The 17,617-nt window shown below is 41.0% G+C and overlaps 1 protein-coding gene across 5 annotated transcripts in view; it reads left to right on the forward strand.

Moving 5' to 3' along the window:
• The window catches only part of CPNE8 (copine 8), a 194,540-nt gene that overhangs the window by 68,779 nt on the left and 108,144 nt on the right, over positions 1–17,617 (forward strand). For 4 of the 5 annotated variants that reach the window (XM_008140552.3, XM_054719169.1, XM_028144169.2 and 1 more), the window contains exon 6: positions 5,320–5,396. The exons of the other annotated variant lie outside the window; for it this stretch is intronic. In XM_008140552.3, coding sequence (XP_008138774.1) covers positions 5,320–5,396 — 77 coding nt within the window. The remainder of the gene's footprint in view (positions 1–5,319; positions 5,397–17,617) is intronic. 5 annotated transcript variants of the gene reach the window in all.

Here is a 17,617-nt window from a genome sequence, read left to right on the forward strand (position 1 = left end):
TTGATTAACTCCTGATGGGGTCCCTAGGCCTGGCCGGCGATCAGGGCTGATTGGGGCCAGGCCAATCAGGGCTGGGCCAGAGAGGAGGTGACTGTCACTGGCCCAGGCGCAGAAGGAACAGACGCCTGATGCTGACTCCACCATCGTTGGTGCCCCGCCACCGCGCAGTTCCCTCCTTCCCCCCCTTCTCCTTCCCTCGCTGCTGTGCTGCCACAGCGTTGGATGGGCAGCAGGCCAGTCGGGGCCTGCCAGTCGCGGGGAGGGATGGGGTACAGGAGGTTGGCCACCAGCCCAAGGAGGGAGCCGGCCCTTGGCCCCCCTGGGAAAGGGGCCACCTCTGCTGCCACCCACCCCTGGTTCCCTGTCCCAGCCCAGGGGCCAGAGGAGTGAAGGCAGGAAGTTGGCTGGCTGGGGGCGGTTGGCTGTCGGAGTGCACTGACCACCAGGGGGCAGTTCCTGCATTGAGCGTCTGGCTCCTGGTGGTCAGTGCATGTCATAGCAACTGGTCGTTCCCATCATTTAGGTTTTATATAGAGAGATACTAGTTAACATATAAGATAAAGTTGGTGTATAAGACACATTCGGATTTTATTATTTATTTATTTATTTATATTTTTATTAATTTCAGAGAGGAAGGGAGAGGGAGAGAGAGACAGAGAGGGAGAGAGAGAGGGATGAGTGAGTCATTGATTGGCTGCCTCCTGCAATGGGGGAATCCGGTCGCAACCCAGGGATGTGCCCTGATTGGGAATTGAACCTCTTGGTTCATAGGTTGATGCTCAACCACTGAGCCATGCTGCCTGGGCCGGGTTTTATAATGACACTCCCTCAAAATAAGCATTTATATTGACCACAAGTGTAAAATAGTTTTATTCAGATAATTTTAGTGTATCTCCAGTACTGGAATTTAGTAGTAAGTGATACATTTTGAGTATATATAATATTCTTTTAACCCCAGGGAAGTAGGGAGGAGAAGAGAGGAATATATTTCTTAGACACCATGTTCCAAGCCTCTGTTCTAAGTGCTTTGCATATATTATCTTATTTAGTCCTCCCAACAATATAATATGTAGGTATTATTTATTATGTCCATTTTATAGAGTACAATACTGAGGCATAGAGACATTAGGAAATGGTCAGGCAGAATATAAACACAAGTAATACAGTATAGATCCTCAGAATTCTCACTGTCAAGGAGCATGCTATACTGTTTTGCTATGTGAATAAATAAATGTATGTAAAGGATCTTTTTAAAAGCACATATAGGAGTCATTAAAACTGGTAAACTAGCAGGTGAGCAAAGAGACCAACAAACAACACCATTTTATTTAAAAGGCAAAGTATATTACCTTTTAATATGTGTGGAATTATTAAAGCACATAGAATTAATGTAATTTTTATGAACATAGAGAAGTAGCTACATAATATTAAATGTAGATGCATGGAATTGATCAGTAAATATTGTTACAAAGGAAATAATCTACACTAATAAAAGAGAAACATGAAAATTAACCATCACTATGCTATGCCAAGCCATGCCCACCAGCCAATCAGGAGTGAGTATGCAAATTAACCCAACCAAGATGGAGGCCGGCCACAGAGCTGGAGCAAGCAGGAGGCTTGGGTTGCCCTGGCAATGGAGGAAGCCAAGCTTCCCGCCCGCCCTGGCTGGCCCTGGCCTCTGCTCAAGGCTACAAAGTTTCAATTATAGAAGATAAATAAATCCTAGATACTTGCTTCCAGCCAGCCCTGGCCTCCGCTCAAGGAGGTGCTGGGGAAAAAAGAAAAAGAAAAAAAGGAGGTGATCAGGCCAGGATGGGATGGCAGGGGCGGTTGGGGGTAAGCAGACCAGCAGGGGGGCCAGTTGGGGATGAGGAGGCCATCAGTGGGGGTCAGTTGGAGGTGATCAGGACAGCAGGGGGGCAGTTTGGAGTGAGCAGGCCAGCAAGGGGGAAGTTGGGGATGAGCAGGCCAGTGGGGAGGGAAGGTGCGGGTGAGCAGGCCAACAAGGGGGGGGGCAGTTGGGGGTAAGAAGAATGGCAGGCAGAGTGGTTAGGGGCAATCAGGCAGGCAGGCAGGCAGGCAGGTGAGTGGCTGGAGCCAGCAGTCCCGGATTGTGAGAGGGATGTCCGACTGCAAGTTTAGGCCCGATCCCTGAAAACTGGCAGTAGGACATCCTTCGAGGGGTCCCAGATTGGAGAGGGTGCAGGCTGGGCTGAGGAACACCCCCAACCCCCATACACGAATTTCGTGCACCAGGCCACTAGTAAAGTAATAATTTTGAATAAATTAGAATATTATGCTCCTTTATGCAGTTATGCAGTTAAGTAGATATTCCCCTGAATATTAACAAGGAAGAGAAAAGAAACATAAATGTATGTAATAATCAACTGGAATCTGATGGTATAACAATGGTTCCCTGGATTTTGAGCTTGTTATAATCCTCTCTAATAAAATGGTAATATGCAAATTAACCATCACACCGCTACATAAGCCACGCCCACCAGCCAAGCCACACCCACTAGCCAATCAGGGTGAGCATGCAAATTAACCCCATCCAAGATGGCTACAGCCACAGAGAGCAAGGTTTCCCAGGTAACAGAGGAAGCCAAGCTTTCCATAGCTGTTGCAGGCCTAAGCCTCCACTCAAGCTACAAAGTTTCAATTATAGAAGGTAAACAAATTCAAACAAATAGCGGCAGAATGGAGCTTGAGAGAGCAGGCCAGGGTTGCAGGCAGCAACAGGGGAAGCAAAGCTTTCCACACACCCTGTCTGGGCTCACCCGCTTAAGGCTACAAAGTTTCAATTGCAGAAGGTGAATTAACTGCCACAGAAATGGCTGCCGCCCCGGAGGGAGCAGCAGGCTTGGCTCCGCTCCAGGCTACAAAGTTTCAATTGTAGAAGGGAAATAAATTTCAGATACCAGGGCCTCCACTTGGGTTGCCAGGGGGCATGGCCAGCCTGCAAACCACCACAGGCCCCTCGCTCAGGCCGCCCTACACCCCAAGGGAACCCCACCCTGATCCGGGACACCCTTCAGGGCAAACCAGCTGGCCCCCACCCATGCACCAGGCCTCTATCCTATCTAATAAAAGAGTAATATACAGATTGATCATCACTGCAACACACAATATAGCTGCCCCCATGTGGTCAAAGATCCTTCCCCCATGTGGACACAAGATGGCCACTACAAGATGGCCAGCAGGAGAGGGCAGTTGGGAGGCACCCAGCCTGCAAGGGAGGGCAGTTGAGAGGGACCAGGCTTGCAAGGGAGGGCAGTTGGAGGTGATCAACCCTGCAGGAGAGGGCAGTTAGGTGTGACCAGGCTGGCAGAGGAGGGAAGTTGGGGGCAAACAGGCTGGCAGGGGAGCAGTTAAGCATCAACCAGGCTGGCAGCGGAGTGGTTAGGGGGTGATCAGGCTGGCAGGCAGAAGCGGTTAGGGGCAATCAGGAAGGCAGGCAGGCAAGCAGTCCAGGATTGTGAGAGGGATGTTCGACTGCCCGTTTAGGCAGTGGGATCGGGCCTAAACGGGCAGTCGGACATCCCTGGTGGGATCGGGCCTAAACGGGCAGTCGGACATCCCTCCAGGAGTCCCAGATTGGAGAGGGTACAGGCTGGGCTGAGGGACAACCCCCTGCTGTGCACGAATTTCGTGCACCGGGCTTCTAGTATCTAATAAAAGAGTAATATGCAAATTGACCATACCTCTGATACACCCACAAGCCTCGCCCACAAGCCACGCCACAAGCCAATCAGGAGAAAATATTTTTATTTAGTAAAATCTAAAACAACATTTTGTTCTGTCATTCTTTTTCCCTTCTTTTCTAGGGCTTTGTCTGGACCCATTCACTGCACAAATTTAGGGAGAGCCCCCACTTTTTCCTTTAGGGCAGATTGCAATTACATACGGGCTAAACTAGAAAGTGGCTCTGACTAAACCATCTCCATATTTCTTTTCTTTTTAAATATATATTTTATTAATTTTTTTACAGAGAGGAAGGGAGAGGGATAGAGCGTTAGAAACATCCATTAGCTGTTTCCTGCACACTCCCTACTGGTTATGTGCCCACAACCAAGGTACATCTCCTTGACCAGAATTGAACCTGAGACCCTTGAGTCTGCAGGCCAATGCTCTATCCACTGAGCCAAACCAGTTAGGGCACCATGTCCATATTTCTTGCCCCAAATATCTGGATGATGTTGGAGCCCTTATTTTGTTGGCATGTGAATTTGCATTGCATTTATGATATTTAAATTCTTAGGCAGCATATCAATGTAGAATATGAGTTAGCTCTGACTTTGCTACTTTAGAGACTGCTTATAAAACATGGATAAATCAGCCTCCTAGATGATTAGTTTCTTTTTATGTGAAATAAAGTATTTTTTTAAATATATTTTATTGATTTTTTTACAGAGAGGAAGGGAGAGGGAGAGTTAGAAATATTGATGAGAGAGAAACATCAATCAGCTGCCTCCTGCACATCCCTAGTAGGTACATGCCCTTGACCGGAACCAAGGAACATGCCCTTGACTGGAATCGAACCTGGGACCCTTGAGTCCACAGGCTGACGCTCTATCCCCTGAGCCAAACCGGTTAGGGCTGAAATGAAGTATTAATAATAGATCTTGCATTTTGAAAATTAAAATCATCTAAGTGTACTCTAATGAACTTTATAGTGTTTTATATTTAACTCAATTCCAGTCACTTAAATATATACTAACATCAGCTCACGCAATAACTCATTGAACCCTCAAAACAAGTTTCTGAGGGGGGCTAATACATGTTGGAGATGAGGAAACTGATGAGAAATAACGTGCACAGTAACAGGTGGTAGAAGTGGTACTGGAAGACACGTGGCAGTGTGGCTCCGGAACCCGGTTGTAGCCAGGACACCACTTGACCGCTCTGCAAGTGGCGCTGGTATTGTTAGCCGCCACTGCTCTGTGCTTTCCCAATTTGCCTCCTCAGACAAAAGCTTAGCAGATTCAGAGATATGCAAAGGCAAGCCAATTGTGACTTCAAATCCTGGAACTTTTTTTCCATTTCTATTTTAACGTAAAAAAGAAAATAAACGCAATGTCTAAACACTCACAATAACAAACCTGCTCTGGGATTAAAAGGACAAAATGCTGTATAAACCTAGGGGAGAATCACATTGCTAAAATTAATGCATATTGAGCTTATTTTATTTAACATTTGAAGCTAGTTAGAGAAGTCGGCATTTCAGTAATGAAGACAATGCAAGTGTGATGTACAAAATATATAGTATAAAGACAGTCTGGGAAATCATAAACTTTATTCTTTTATCTATTTTAGGACTTTCTGGGACAAGTGTTTTGTACATTGGGGGAGATTGTTGGTTCACAGGGAAGTCGCCTGGAAAAGCCAATAGTGTAAGTATTTTTAAATTCAGACAATGAAATATTAACTCTCATTTTTATTTTTGCAATTTGGAATTGATAAATACATGCTTGTACACAAAAAGTGGGTTTTAAAATCTTATTTGAGTTTTACTTCAAAAAAAATAATTTTAACATGTTTATAAAGGATAATTTATATTTAAGCTGTCCTATGCCATGCTACAAAATGTTCACAAAATGAAATGAGCACATTTAAACAAGGAAATACGTTGTTTTCCCTTTGGTTGTCCTGTTGTCTTAGATTTCTTTTTCTTATTTAGAGAGTATTTTATTAGTTTCAGTAATCAAACACAAGTAGATTAAAATCTTACATATTTAAAACAATGGAAAAAATTGTTGAATGTTTCTAGACCAATATGTCTGTTAATTTCTGTACAGTGCCAACCCAACACAGTACAAATGGGATAGCTTTTATAAAGTTGACAGCACAGCTTCGAAAAATTAAAAAAATATATATTTACATATGTTTATATAAAAAGATGAACAGCAGCATGGTCTGCATCTATAGCAGCAAGAGCTTTTCCAAGTTCTGCAGTCATCTGAACAAAATTATAGAGATATCCAGCACACTCCATTAAAAAATAAAAAAAAAAAATAGATAAAAAGCCCCAGAAAACAGCAAAGTTCTGCTACTGTTGTGATACTTGGCACCATTTTTTTATTAGCTTCTTTATCATCATCTGGAAAGAAAACATTCTAGAATAACAACATTAAAACCAGCTCTGATAAAGCATGGTCACTACTATGTATCAAAAAGCAGGTACAAGATATTTTATAATCACAGAGGTATGATACAGTACTGCCCTCCATCTATAATGCTCAGTGATACAATTTAAAAGGCAGACTTGATTCTGTTTTCCCAGCAGAGGGCCTCAAGAGAGAAATGACAACTTTTTGAAAGAGATTTTACTCCTCTGGGCCAGAACTATATGTAGCACCACCTTTTATACCATATGTTTAATAAATGCATTTTTGGTGATTGAGGTTTTAATAACTTTTATTACAAAATTTGTGGCCCGGTGCACGAAATTCATGCACATTAAAAGGGAATTAATTAGAGGAAATATTTTAATATTGCTATTTGCCCTTTCTCTATAATAGAAGTGTCACTGATGGAAGAAAATTAGTAAAATGTATATGAAAATCTCCCTCCTGTCATAGTCTGGGGCATGCCGTGGGACCCAGAGTCAAGTCCCTGCCCACCTGCGCATGCCTCAAAATCGTGTGACACCCAGACCCAGCCGGCCCCACCCCCATCAAGCCCCTCCGGGCGAGGGGCACAGCCTCAGGTACCCATCAAGCCCTGCTGGGCAGGGGGAGCAGCCTCAGGCCCCCCGGCCTGGCCTCAGGTCCCCTGGCCCCAGCACCAGAGCAGGGGGCACAGACTCAGGTCCCCTGGGCCCTGGCACAAGGGCGCGAGGGTGCGAGGGCGTGACGACCATTTTCATATCAGCTCTTTGTTATATAGGATTGGTTTGTGAAGAAAGAGGTCGGTGTAAATGTTAGAGAAGGTGGTTGCTGTGGGTTGCATCTTCTACCTTCACCTTCAATTACTGGAATCATGCTTCATTTTTTTTTTTTTATTAGTTGAATGGTGTAATCCTATTTTCTCCAGTTCCAAAAATGCAGGAAACAAACTCCTGACATTTTTTCCTATTCTCTCCTTCCCCTGTCCTCTTTCTTCTTCTCTTGCTAATCTCAATTATTTGGATGCACCTGTTTGTAAAAAAATCAAATGATCTAGGAAGAATACCAAGGCATGTGCAGAACTAAATGTGATGTCTAAAGGTTTGGGGAATTTTGGAATCTATATCTTCACCAGCCTTTTAAGAATCTTAACCTTACAAAATAAATGTCAAAATTCCACATATCTATTCACCTTTGACATCAAACACTGTGGACAAGGCATCATTTTTACATTCCCTGCATAAAATTCAATACTTAATGTGTTCGTGCTATGCAAGAACTTCTTAAGATAATAAGAGGTCTATGAATTCTAACTTCTTTTATTTAACTTGATTTTCTTAGAAAATTACTATAAAATATTGGTTTGGAAACATTTGGCTGTGAACTACCTTTTTAACATTCTTTTCAAGTGTAACTAAGCTTATGATTTAAATATACTTTGTTCACTTTACTGGATAAGTAGTACGTTATTTGTAAAGCAACTATACATAAATATTTTATTAAGTGCATATGGTTATTTTAAAATGAATATAATTATTATTGCATCTTTTAGTCTAGTGACTCAAGTCCATTGAGATTTCTGGAAGATCACAAAATCTACCTTTATTTTTTTTTCTGGAAAAAAAAATCAATAATATACACAATGACAACTTAAAGATATCTTTTAACATTCTTTGAGAGAAAACAAAAGCAGTTAAAATATATTTTTTATTTCAGAGCAACAGAGTAGAGATTTTTATGGAACTTGCACTCATATTTTCAAATTATTTTTATTATAGATTTTTATCTGATTTTTCTCCATAAAAGGAAATCATAACTTTATTTCAGAAAGCTCTTAAATTACATAGCATTTCTCCGCCCCCCCCCCCCCCCAGTGAAAATCATTGTTATATTAGTCATGAAACATGTTAAAAAGTTTATATTATATTGATTGTACTATATGGTAAACAGAATATAGAGTTGGTAAAAGTAGGTTTAATGTTGGGAGTATGTGAACATGGAGTTAATAAAGATATTGTAATAATCATAACCTACATGTCTTTTTCCACCCTCATATTGTGCTAGATGTGGTCCTTGTTCAGCTAATTCAACAATTCCCACTAGATAAGACTAAGAAAAACAAATTCATGCTACTTAGATACCTAGAGTAGTGATTGGCAGAATATGCAAATCTAGGGAGTATTTGCTGGCATTTGAGTCACGATCATTTTACATAATTAGAAGAGATGAGATGTCCTTTAGACTTTTCCTAGCTCCTGCTGAGGATGGGGTAGCATAAATGAGGTAGAGCCTTAGAATCCTGTTCAGATAAAATGGAGGTATTGTAACTGCACACTTCATGCCATCTGAGGGTATTTTGTAATTTAGGAAAACGTTGGTATTATATCTATCTTATTGAAAAAGGTCTAATTAATTCAATTTTTAAAACTAAGTGCAACTAATCTTTTATTCAGCCGTTGACCTTATTGAGCAGTCTTCTCAGACAAATAGACATTAGGAAAGGGTTTAAAGGTGGGCTTAATGTTTGAGCAGTGGGATATTTGAAAAAAAATTTTAGCAAGTATAGCTAGGCAAATATTAGCATTAAATGGGTAACAAAATGATAAAATGTAGGGCTTGAGAGTGGGAAAGAGATTGGCTACAAAAGAAAGAGGCAAAGAACAAAACTATAAGAATTGCAGAATGGTGACCTGCTACCTGAAAAAATTACATTAACTGCTTGAGATAAAGAGAATGTGAGAGAAGGAATTCAAATGGAAGATTAATCAAAAATAGGACAGTAAAATTGAATGGCGTTAGCTTCCTAATGGAAGGATATCTTGGATTTATTAATTTAAGCATGGAGGAATATAGTCACATGCTTTCATCTGAGCAATTACTCCAACCCAGTGGATTTGGGGGAAGGGGAGTGTTTTGCTGTTATTCACCCTTATGCTTGAGAAAATATTGGCTTTTATTAATCACTAGAGACCCGGTGCACGAAATTCATGCACGGGGGGTTGTCCCTCAGCCCAGCCTGCACCCTCTCCAATCTGGGACCCCTCAAGGGATATCCGATAGGATCGGGCCTAAATGGGCAGTCAGACATCCCTCTCACAATTCAGGACTGCTGGCTCCCAACTGCTTCTGCCTGCCTTCCTGATTGCCCCTAACTGCTTCTGCCTGCCAGCCTGATCACCCCCTAACTACTCCCCTGCTAGCCTGATTGATGCCTAACTGCTTCCTTGCCAGCCTGATTGCCCCTAACTGCCCTCCCCTGCAGGCCTGGTCCCCCCAACTGCCTTCCCCTGCAGGCCTGGTCCCCCCCAACTGCTCTCCCCTGCAGGCCTGGGTCCCCCCCAACTGCCTTTCTCTGCAGGCTCAGTTGCCCCCAACTTCCCTCCTCTGCCAGCCTGGTCACCCCTCACTGCCCTCCCCTGCAGGCTTGATCACCCCCAACTGCCCTCCCTTGCAGGCCTGGTCCCCCCCAACTGCTCTCCCCTCCTGGCCTGATCGCCCACATCTGCCCTCCTTTGCAGGCCTGGTGCCTCACAACTGCCTTACCCTGCTGGCCTGATCACCCACAGCTGCCCTCCCTTGCAGGCCTGGTCCCTCCCAACTCCCCTCCCCTGCTGGCCATCTTGTGGTGGCCATCTTGTGACCACATGGGGGCAGCCATCTTTGACCACATGGGGGCAGCCATCTTGTGTGTTGGAGTGATGGTCAATTTGCATATTACTCTTTTATTAGATAGGATTCTAGCTATAAGAGAAGCATGTGTCTAGAGGAAGGGGAACATGTGGATTGAAGAACCAGGTCCTCTGTACTGAGCATGCTTGCTATCTTGGGTTCTTGCGAGTTCAAGTGCTTTAAGAGAAGATATAGCTTCTATTCAAATAGGATTTGACCCCCTTACTTCAATGTTACTGAAAAGCAATCAAAAGCATTTATACGTTTTGTTTTAAAACACATAGTTGAGGTGAGGAAGAGAGTGAAATGCTGTTTGCATGGACATTTTCTCTTTCCATAATGTCAGAGTAGCTCTTCAGAGCAGCTGGTCCATGCCATGGACACTTGCAGATTCCATCCTCATCCCTGCTTCCCCTGCTCAGGGACATCCTTTCCCCTGTGCTTGATTTTTTGAATCAATCTAATGGGCAGATGGTGGGGAGAGATGGGCAGAGTGGGAGATATGGAATATTTCAGTAGAAGGAGGAATAGCTTTGGAAGAAAAGAGGGAGCCAGTGAGAAAACTGGAAATAATACAAGGTCAGGGAAGTGTTTTCTTCTCTGATAAGAAGCGTTAGGACAAACACAGTTTCTAAAGACTTCATGATTTACCACATAATATATAAAAATAGTGGAATTGATAAAAGCATGACAGAAATAATGAAGTTCATATTAAGGAAATGATATGTATTTAACATGTAGCTCTTACATCTCTACTTCATCATCCCTTTTGCCTTCCCCTGCTCCTGTCTTCCCTTGTGAACCTGTCCTGGCCAGGACTTAGCCATGTAAAGGTAACATTGTTGGGTTGCCACTAAACATCCTACTGTTTTTCGTGGTCGGTTCCTCATGGCTGGAGATAGAAATAGTTCATACACTCTCCTGCTGCAGCCATGACTTTGGTCAGTCTTGTTAAGAGTTAGGGAGTTGTCCCCTGTGGAAGAGTATAGGCTTCCGAATGGCAGCACCAGACACCTCCCGAGGCAGAAAATCCACCCGCAGTTAACAAAATGGACTCATCTTGAAGTCTTTCTGTGTCCCGGATGTTATTTTTTTTTAAATAGAATCATCAAGGTGATTTAGTGCTTATTTACTAATTTGTTTTAGATTAAAGATTTATTTTCCAATTAGTTTCCCATTTGTATTCTAAATTATTCATAATATTCCCTTGTTTTTTTTTCCCTTTAAATGGCCCAATTTAAATTATGTTCTGTTAAGGTATTCAGAATAATTTCTTCTAGCTTCCTAATTGCAATTGTGTTATAATATCTCTTCAGAAGTAGACTTCTTAAAATGATGATAACTAGAAAATTTGAAGAGGCAAAGCCAGCGTAGTCAAGCTTTAAGTTATTTATTATTAATCAAGTCTTTGAGAACTAAGTTATGTTTATTACAAAGGAAAAATAGTTTCTTGTAAATAGTCATATGCCCTATGAAATAATCCACATTTGAATTTAAACTCACCTTTTTCTTTTCTGTTTTTCAGTTATTGTTGTCACTTTAAAATATTTTTCTCAGTTTTTATGACAATAAAAGTTATTTTTTAATATCTTGTAGAAACTCAGGTGAACTATTTTGAAATTGATGTTTAGCTATTTTTAATTTACTTTTTAATAGCAGCTCAGGATTTTTACAATTTCCAAGTCTGTTCCCTTGGATTCAAGTTTTGAGCAAACACATTTCTCATATCTTAATTCCATCCTACACTTTGGTCTTTTCCCCTCCCCCTCCGAAAATGAGTCTTGTGCTACTTAATTTGTCTGCAACATTTACTGTGTCTTCCTATGACTCATCAGCTCTTCTCTTTAGATCGTCCCATTATGATTTGGCATTATACCCACTCGGCAGTGGCAGTGTGTCTGTTCATGCTGTGAGATTGTATCTAATTTTCTGCATGATGCTGTCAGTCATACTTCTTCTATCTTTAGGGATCTCAGTGGTAGATTCAGAAAGTCTTCCAGAATGCTCTAGGATCAGGAGCAGTTTAAGGAAGATTGCCATTTTCTACTCTGGGAGGCAAGCATTTATTATATTCCTCAAATAACAGACCTGTTTGTTCCTGTGACTCTGATCCAGGCTTGACTGGCTAGTTCTGTATGAAAGCATGGGGCAAGGAGGCAGGGACTGGTGTGATGAGAAAGACGATTCTTGCTCTGGGGAGGAGCTGGAACTCCAAGAGAAACCGAACGAGCAGAGGTTTTGGCATAGGGAGCAGATTGTGTTCTTTGTAGGCTGGCTGTGCAGCATTTGATCTTGGCGATTAGTGGAGGGTAGAAATAAAGAGAGGGACCCAAGAGGGATTAGTAAGTGTCCTGATAGGTGTTGACGAGTACAGGGATAGGGCCTTGGAGGCAGGTGATAATTGGAAGACCAGCTTGCAGTGGTCTAATGGACACAGAATCCCAGCTCTGACATCGGACTCAAGAATGAAGTCCGTGGGTGCTGAAGTTCCATGAGAGAATTATGGGTAGGGGAAGAAAAACAGAAAGGAAGCTTGGGAAGAAGGCAGAAGATATGACATTAAAGTACAAGAAGAGGGCTTGAGGGCAACTTGAGCCTGAGCCTTAAAGGGTTGGTTTAAAGATCTGACTCAAATGTGGCCTTATTCTGAGAGCTATGCTGTGGCTCTCGTGCTTGTAGAGATCAATAGTCAGTGTGAGAAGGAGGAGGAGGAGGAAGGACAGGAGAATGGTTAGTCTTGAAGGTGAGAAACATACAAATTTACAATGAAGCAGTACATGTCTTCATTGTGCATTCTTTGCATGTGAGCATACCGTGAACTTTGGGGGAATATTTGACCTTCAAAGTCATCTTTATTAACTTCCCTGAAAATTAGACTGCTGCTGTTATTCTCTGGTTTGTTTTACTGGGCAGAGAATATTGGGCTGGGAATGAGATAAGGTTTTTAGTCCTATTTGATATTTTTCCCATTGAGTTGTAGGGGTTCTTTATATATACCGTATTTTCCGACATATAAGATGACTTTTTAACCCAGGAAAATCTTCTATACGCCCAGTCATCTTATACGCCGGAAAATACGAGTAGTAATTTATATCAGATATCCTGAATATTAAGCCTTTATCAAGCATATGATTGCATATACATCCTCCCATTGCCTTTTCACTGTTTATGTGTTCTATGAGGTACAAATGTTTTAAAGTTTGATGTCCCATTCATCTATTTTTCTGTGCTTCTGATGTCATATTCAAGAAATCAGTCAAGACCAATGTCATGAATTTTCTCACTGTATTTTAAAAGTTTATAGTTTCAGGTCTTACATTTAAGTTGATTTTTATATATGGTATAAAATAAAGGTCCACTTTTATTCTTTTTATGTAAATACTAGAGGCCCAGTGCATGAAAATTCATGCACTCGGGGGGCTGGGATGGCGGGTCTATCAGCCCAGCCTGTGCCCTCTCGCAGTCTGGGAGCCCTTAGGGCAGTGGTCGGCAAACTGCAGCTCGCAAGCCACATGTGGCTCTTTAGCCTATTGAGTGTGGCTCTTCCACAAAATACCATGGCCTGGGCGAGTCTATTTTGAAGAAGTGGTGTTAGAAGAAGTTTAAGTTTAAAAAATTTGGCTCTCAAAAGCAATTTCAATCATTGTACTGTTGATATTTGGCTCTGTTGACTAATGAGTTTGCCGACCACTGGCCTAAGCCATCAGTAGGACATCCTTAGTGCTGCAGTGGAGGTGGGAGAGGCTCCTGCCACTGCCACTGCACTTGCCAGCCACGAGCCTGGCTTCTGGCTGAGCGGTGCTCCCACTGTGGGCGCACACTGACCACCAGGGGCATCTCCTGCATTGAGCGTCTGCCCCCTGGTGGTCAGTGCACATCATAGCGACCAGTCGTTCTGCTATTTGGTCAATTTGCATTTTACCCTTTTATTATATAGGATGCAGTTTCCTCATACCAGTTGTTGAAGAGACAGTATTTTCCTCATTGAATGTTGTTGGAATTTTTGTTCATTTGACCATATACTAGTATGTGAGAGTTTATTCCTATTTTGTTTCATAGGTCTAGGTGTCTGTCTTTATGCCAGCACCCACACTGTTTTAATTACTGTATCTCCTTTGTAATATGTTTTGAAATCAGGAAGTATGAGTCCTCCAACTTCATTCTTTTTCAAAATCGTTTTGCCAATTTGGGGTCCCTTGGGATTTCAAAGAATTTCATGATGACTTTTTCAATGTATTTCTGCAAAAAATGCCACTGGGCTTTTAATAGGGATTATCTTGAATCTGTAGATTGCTTTGGGTAGTACAGGCACTTAACAATATGAAGTCTTTTAATCCATAGACACAGGATATCTTTTCATATATTTGGGTCTTCAATGCTTTATAGTTTTCAGTGTACAAATCTTTCACTTCCTTAGGTTTGTTCCTAATTATTATATTATTGTTATGCTATTGTCAATGGAATTGTCTTCTTAACTTCTTTTCTGGATTATTCATTATTAGTATATAGGAACACAACTGATTTTAGTATATTGTTTTGTATCCTGTAACTTTGCTGAATTTGTTTACTAGTTGTAACATTTTTTTTTAATGTGGTAACTTTAGGGCTTTCTACATGTAAGATTATGTCTTATACTAACAAATAATTTTATATCTTCCTTTCCAGTTTGGATTCCTTTTATTTCTTTTTCTTACCTAGTTATTCTGGTTAGAACTTCCAGTATGGTGTTGAATAGCAGTGGCAAAGGTGGGCATCTTGCCTTGTTAATGACCTTAGAGGGAAAGCTTTCAGTCTTTCATCATTGAGTATGTTGTTAGCTGTGGGCTTATTTATATATGGCTATTATATTAAGGTAATTTCATTCTTCCTAGTTTGTTGAATGTTTTTATCATGAAAAGATGCCGAATCTTGTCAAATGTGTTTTCTGTACCAATTGAGTTGATTATATGGTTTTTGTCTTTCATTCTGTTAATATGGTATATTAAGTAGATTTTAATATATTGAGCCATCCTTGCATTTTAGGAATAAATCCACTTGGTTGTGGTATACAATCCTTTAATGTGATGTTGATTTCAGTTTGCAAGTATTATGTTTAGGATTTTTGCATCAATATTCATTAGGGGTATTGATCTATAGATTTTATTTTTTTCTTGTGGTGACTTTGTCTGTCTTTGGTATCAGGGTATTGCTGGCCTCATAGAATAAACTTGGAAATGTTCCCCCTCTTCGGAGTATTGGAAAACTTTTAGGAAAAATTGATGTTAATTCTTCTATGAATGTTTAGGATAACTTTTCAGTAAAAACAATTGGTCCTGGGCTTTTTTGTTGTTATTGTTGTTGTTGAGAGTATTTGATTACTGGTTTAATCTCTTTTACTAGTTATTGGTCTATTCAGATTTTTTTTTTTGTTTCTTCATGATTTAGTCTTGGTAGATTGTGTGTTTCTAGGAATTTATTCATTTCTTTTAAGTTATCCAGTCTGTTGGCCTACAATTGTTCACAATATTCTCTTATAATATTTGTATAGCTGTGGCATTGATTGTAATATCCCCTCTTTCATTTCTGATTTTATTTATTTGAGTGTTCCCCTTTTTTCTTCTTAGTCTACCTAATAGTTTGTCAATTTTGGTGATCTTTAAAAAAAAACAAAACAGCTCTTAGTTTCATTGGTTTTTGTATTGTTTTTCTATTCTCTATTCTCTCTATCTCTGCTCTGCTCTTCATTATTTCCTTTCTTCTACTACCTTTACATTTAGTTTGTTCTTATATTTTGTCCTTTGAGGTATAAAGCTAGGTTGTTGATTTGTAGTCTTTTTTAAAAAATATATGAATTTGCAATTATAAACTTCCCTCTTGGCATTTCTTTCACTGCCAATATGTTTTGGTATGTTGTGTTTTCATTTTCATTTGTTTAAAAATAATTTTTCTTGTGACTTTTTCTTTGATTCATTGCTTAAAAGTGTATGTTTAATTTCTACATATTGGTGCATTTTCTATTTTTTCTGTCACCATTTATTTCTAATTTTATTTTACTGTGGTTGGGAAATATATTTTGTATAAAGCTTTTAAAATTTGTTGGCTTGTATTGTGGCCTAACATTCCCCTCCTGGGGAAGGTTCCATGTGTCCTTGAGAAGAGTGTATATTTTGTTGTTGGTTGAGTGATCTGTATATGTCCATTGTTCAATTAGTTTATAGTGTTGTTCAAGTCCTCCATTTTCTAACTGATATTATTTCCAGTGTTCTATCCATTGTTTAAAGTGAAGTATTGAAGTTTCCTGCTATTATTGTGTTGGTGTTGTATTAGCTTTTTTTAAACACACTCCTGGGTTTTTGTTTAATGCCATTTTGTTTATAAACTTTTTATATACAAAATACTAAGGTAGTAGAATGTTTCAAGTATTACTTTTATTATTGTGCAGTGCTAAGTATTCTCTCTTTCCTATTAGTTCTTTTTTTAAATAATGAGTTTTTAAAAATGTTTTAAAAATTGACATTTGTCATTAGTGTCTAACCAAAATTTCTTGACCAATAAATGTGATATATTTTAGTAAATATTCTGTGACATAATATTTAATCAATTTTAGTAAATGTTCCATAAGTTAAAGCAAATTTGAAGTATGGGTAGAAATCACTGAGATGAAAAGATTCCTTGAGTGGTTGGTAGGCTGACTATTCCAGGTGAAGTCAGGGAGGAATAAAACATTTGTTATGGATTCAGGGAATGAAAAATGTCACTCTATTGAAAGTGGTGGGAAAGATGAAACTAGAGACTTAACAGTGGCTGCATTTTATGAAGGTGATTATGTCCTAATTATTAAGTTTAAAATTACCTAGGATCTATATAGAGCCACTGGAAGATGGAAGGCTTCATGATTAGCATTAATGACCAGATCAATCTGGCATCGTGGAGAGGATAAATTAAAGGAGTACCAGCCTGAGACCAGCTAGGAACAAGAAAACTCCAGTAACCCAAGCAAAAGTGTAAAGGTATGAACTAAGGCAGTGGTAGCAGTAATGAGAAGTAGTATGAGGTATAGAAAAATTTTACAAGTAGGAAAAAAATCAACTATAACAATCAACAAAAAGCAAAACAAACCACATTAAACAAAAACAAGCCACCCAGTCTCTCAAAAGGCTTTTTATTCTTTGCACACTTAATTTTGGAAAGAATTACTCTTCCTATCTAATAAAGAGGGAATATGCTAATTGACTGTGACACCCTCACAAAGATGGCAGTGCCCACAGCCAATAAGGAGGGAATATGCTAATTAACTGCCACGCCCTCAAAGATGGTGGCGCCCACAGCCACAAGATGGCAGCGCACAGTCCTCTCAGCCCCCCAGCCGCCCAGGGCTGGCTCGAGGCTCAGGCAAGCCTCGGATGTCAGCTGCCCAGCCACCCAGGGCCGGCCCGAGGGATGACCAAGCGACTGAACAAGTAGGCTGCGTGAGGTGATCAGGTTGGCAGGGGGTTAGTGAGGGACAACCAAATGACTGAACAAGCAGGCTGTGTGGGGTGACCAGGCCAGTGGGGGGGCTGTGAAGGGTGACCAGACTGGCAGGGGGGCAGTTTGGGGTAACTAGGCTGCCGGGGGGGCGGGCAGTTGGGGGCGACCTGGCCGGCAGCAGGGGGCAGTTAGGGGTGACCAGGCCGGCACACAGAGGCAGTGAGGGGTGATCAGGCTGGCGAGGGGCCGGCAGTTAGGGGCAACCAGGCAGGCAGACAGGTGAGCGATTAGGAGCCAGTGGTCCAGGATTGTGAGAGGGATGTCCGACTGCTGGTATTTCCATGAATGTCCTTTTTCTGTTTCAGAATTCAGCTAAGGATATCATATTG

The sequence above is a fragment of the Eptesicus fuscus genome, chromosome 7 (genome assembly GCF_027574615.1).
Source record: "Eptesicus fuscus isolate TK198812 chromosome 7, DD_ASM_mEF_20220401, whole genome shotgun sequence".
NCBI lineage: Eukaryota > Metazoa > Chordata > Mammalia > Chiroptera > Vespertilionidae > Eptesicus > Eptesicus fuscus.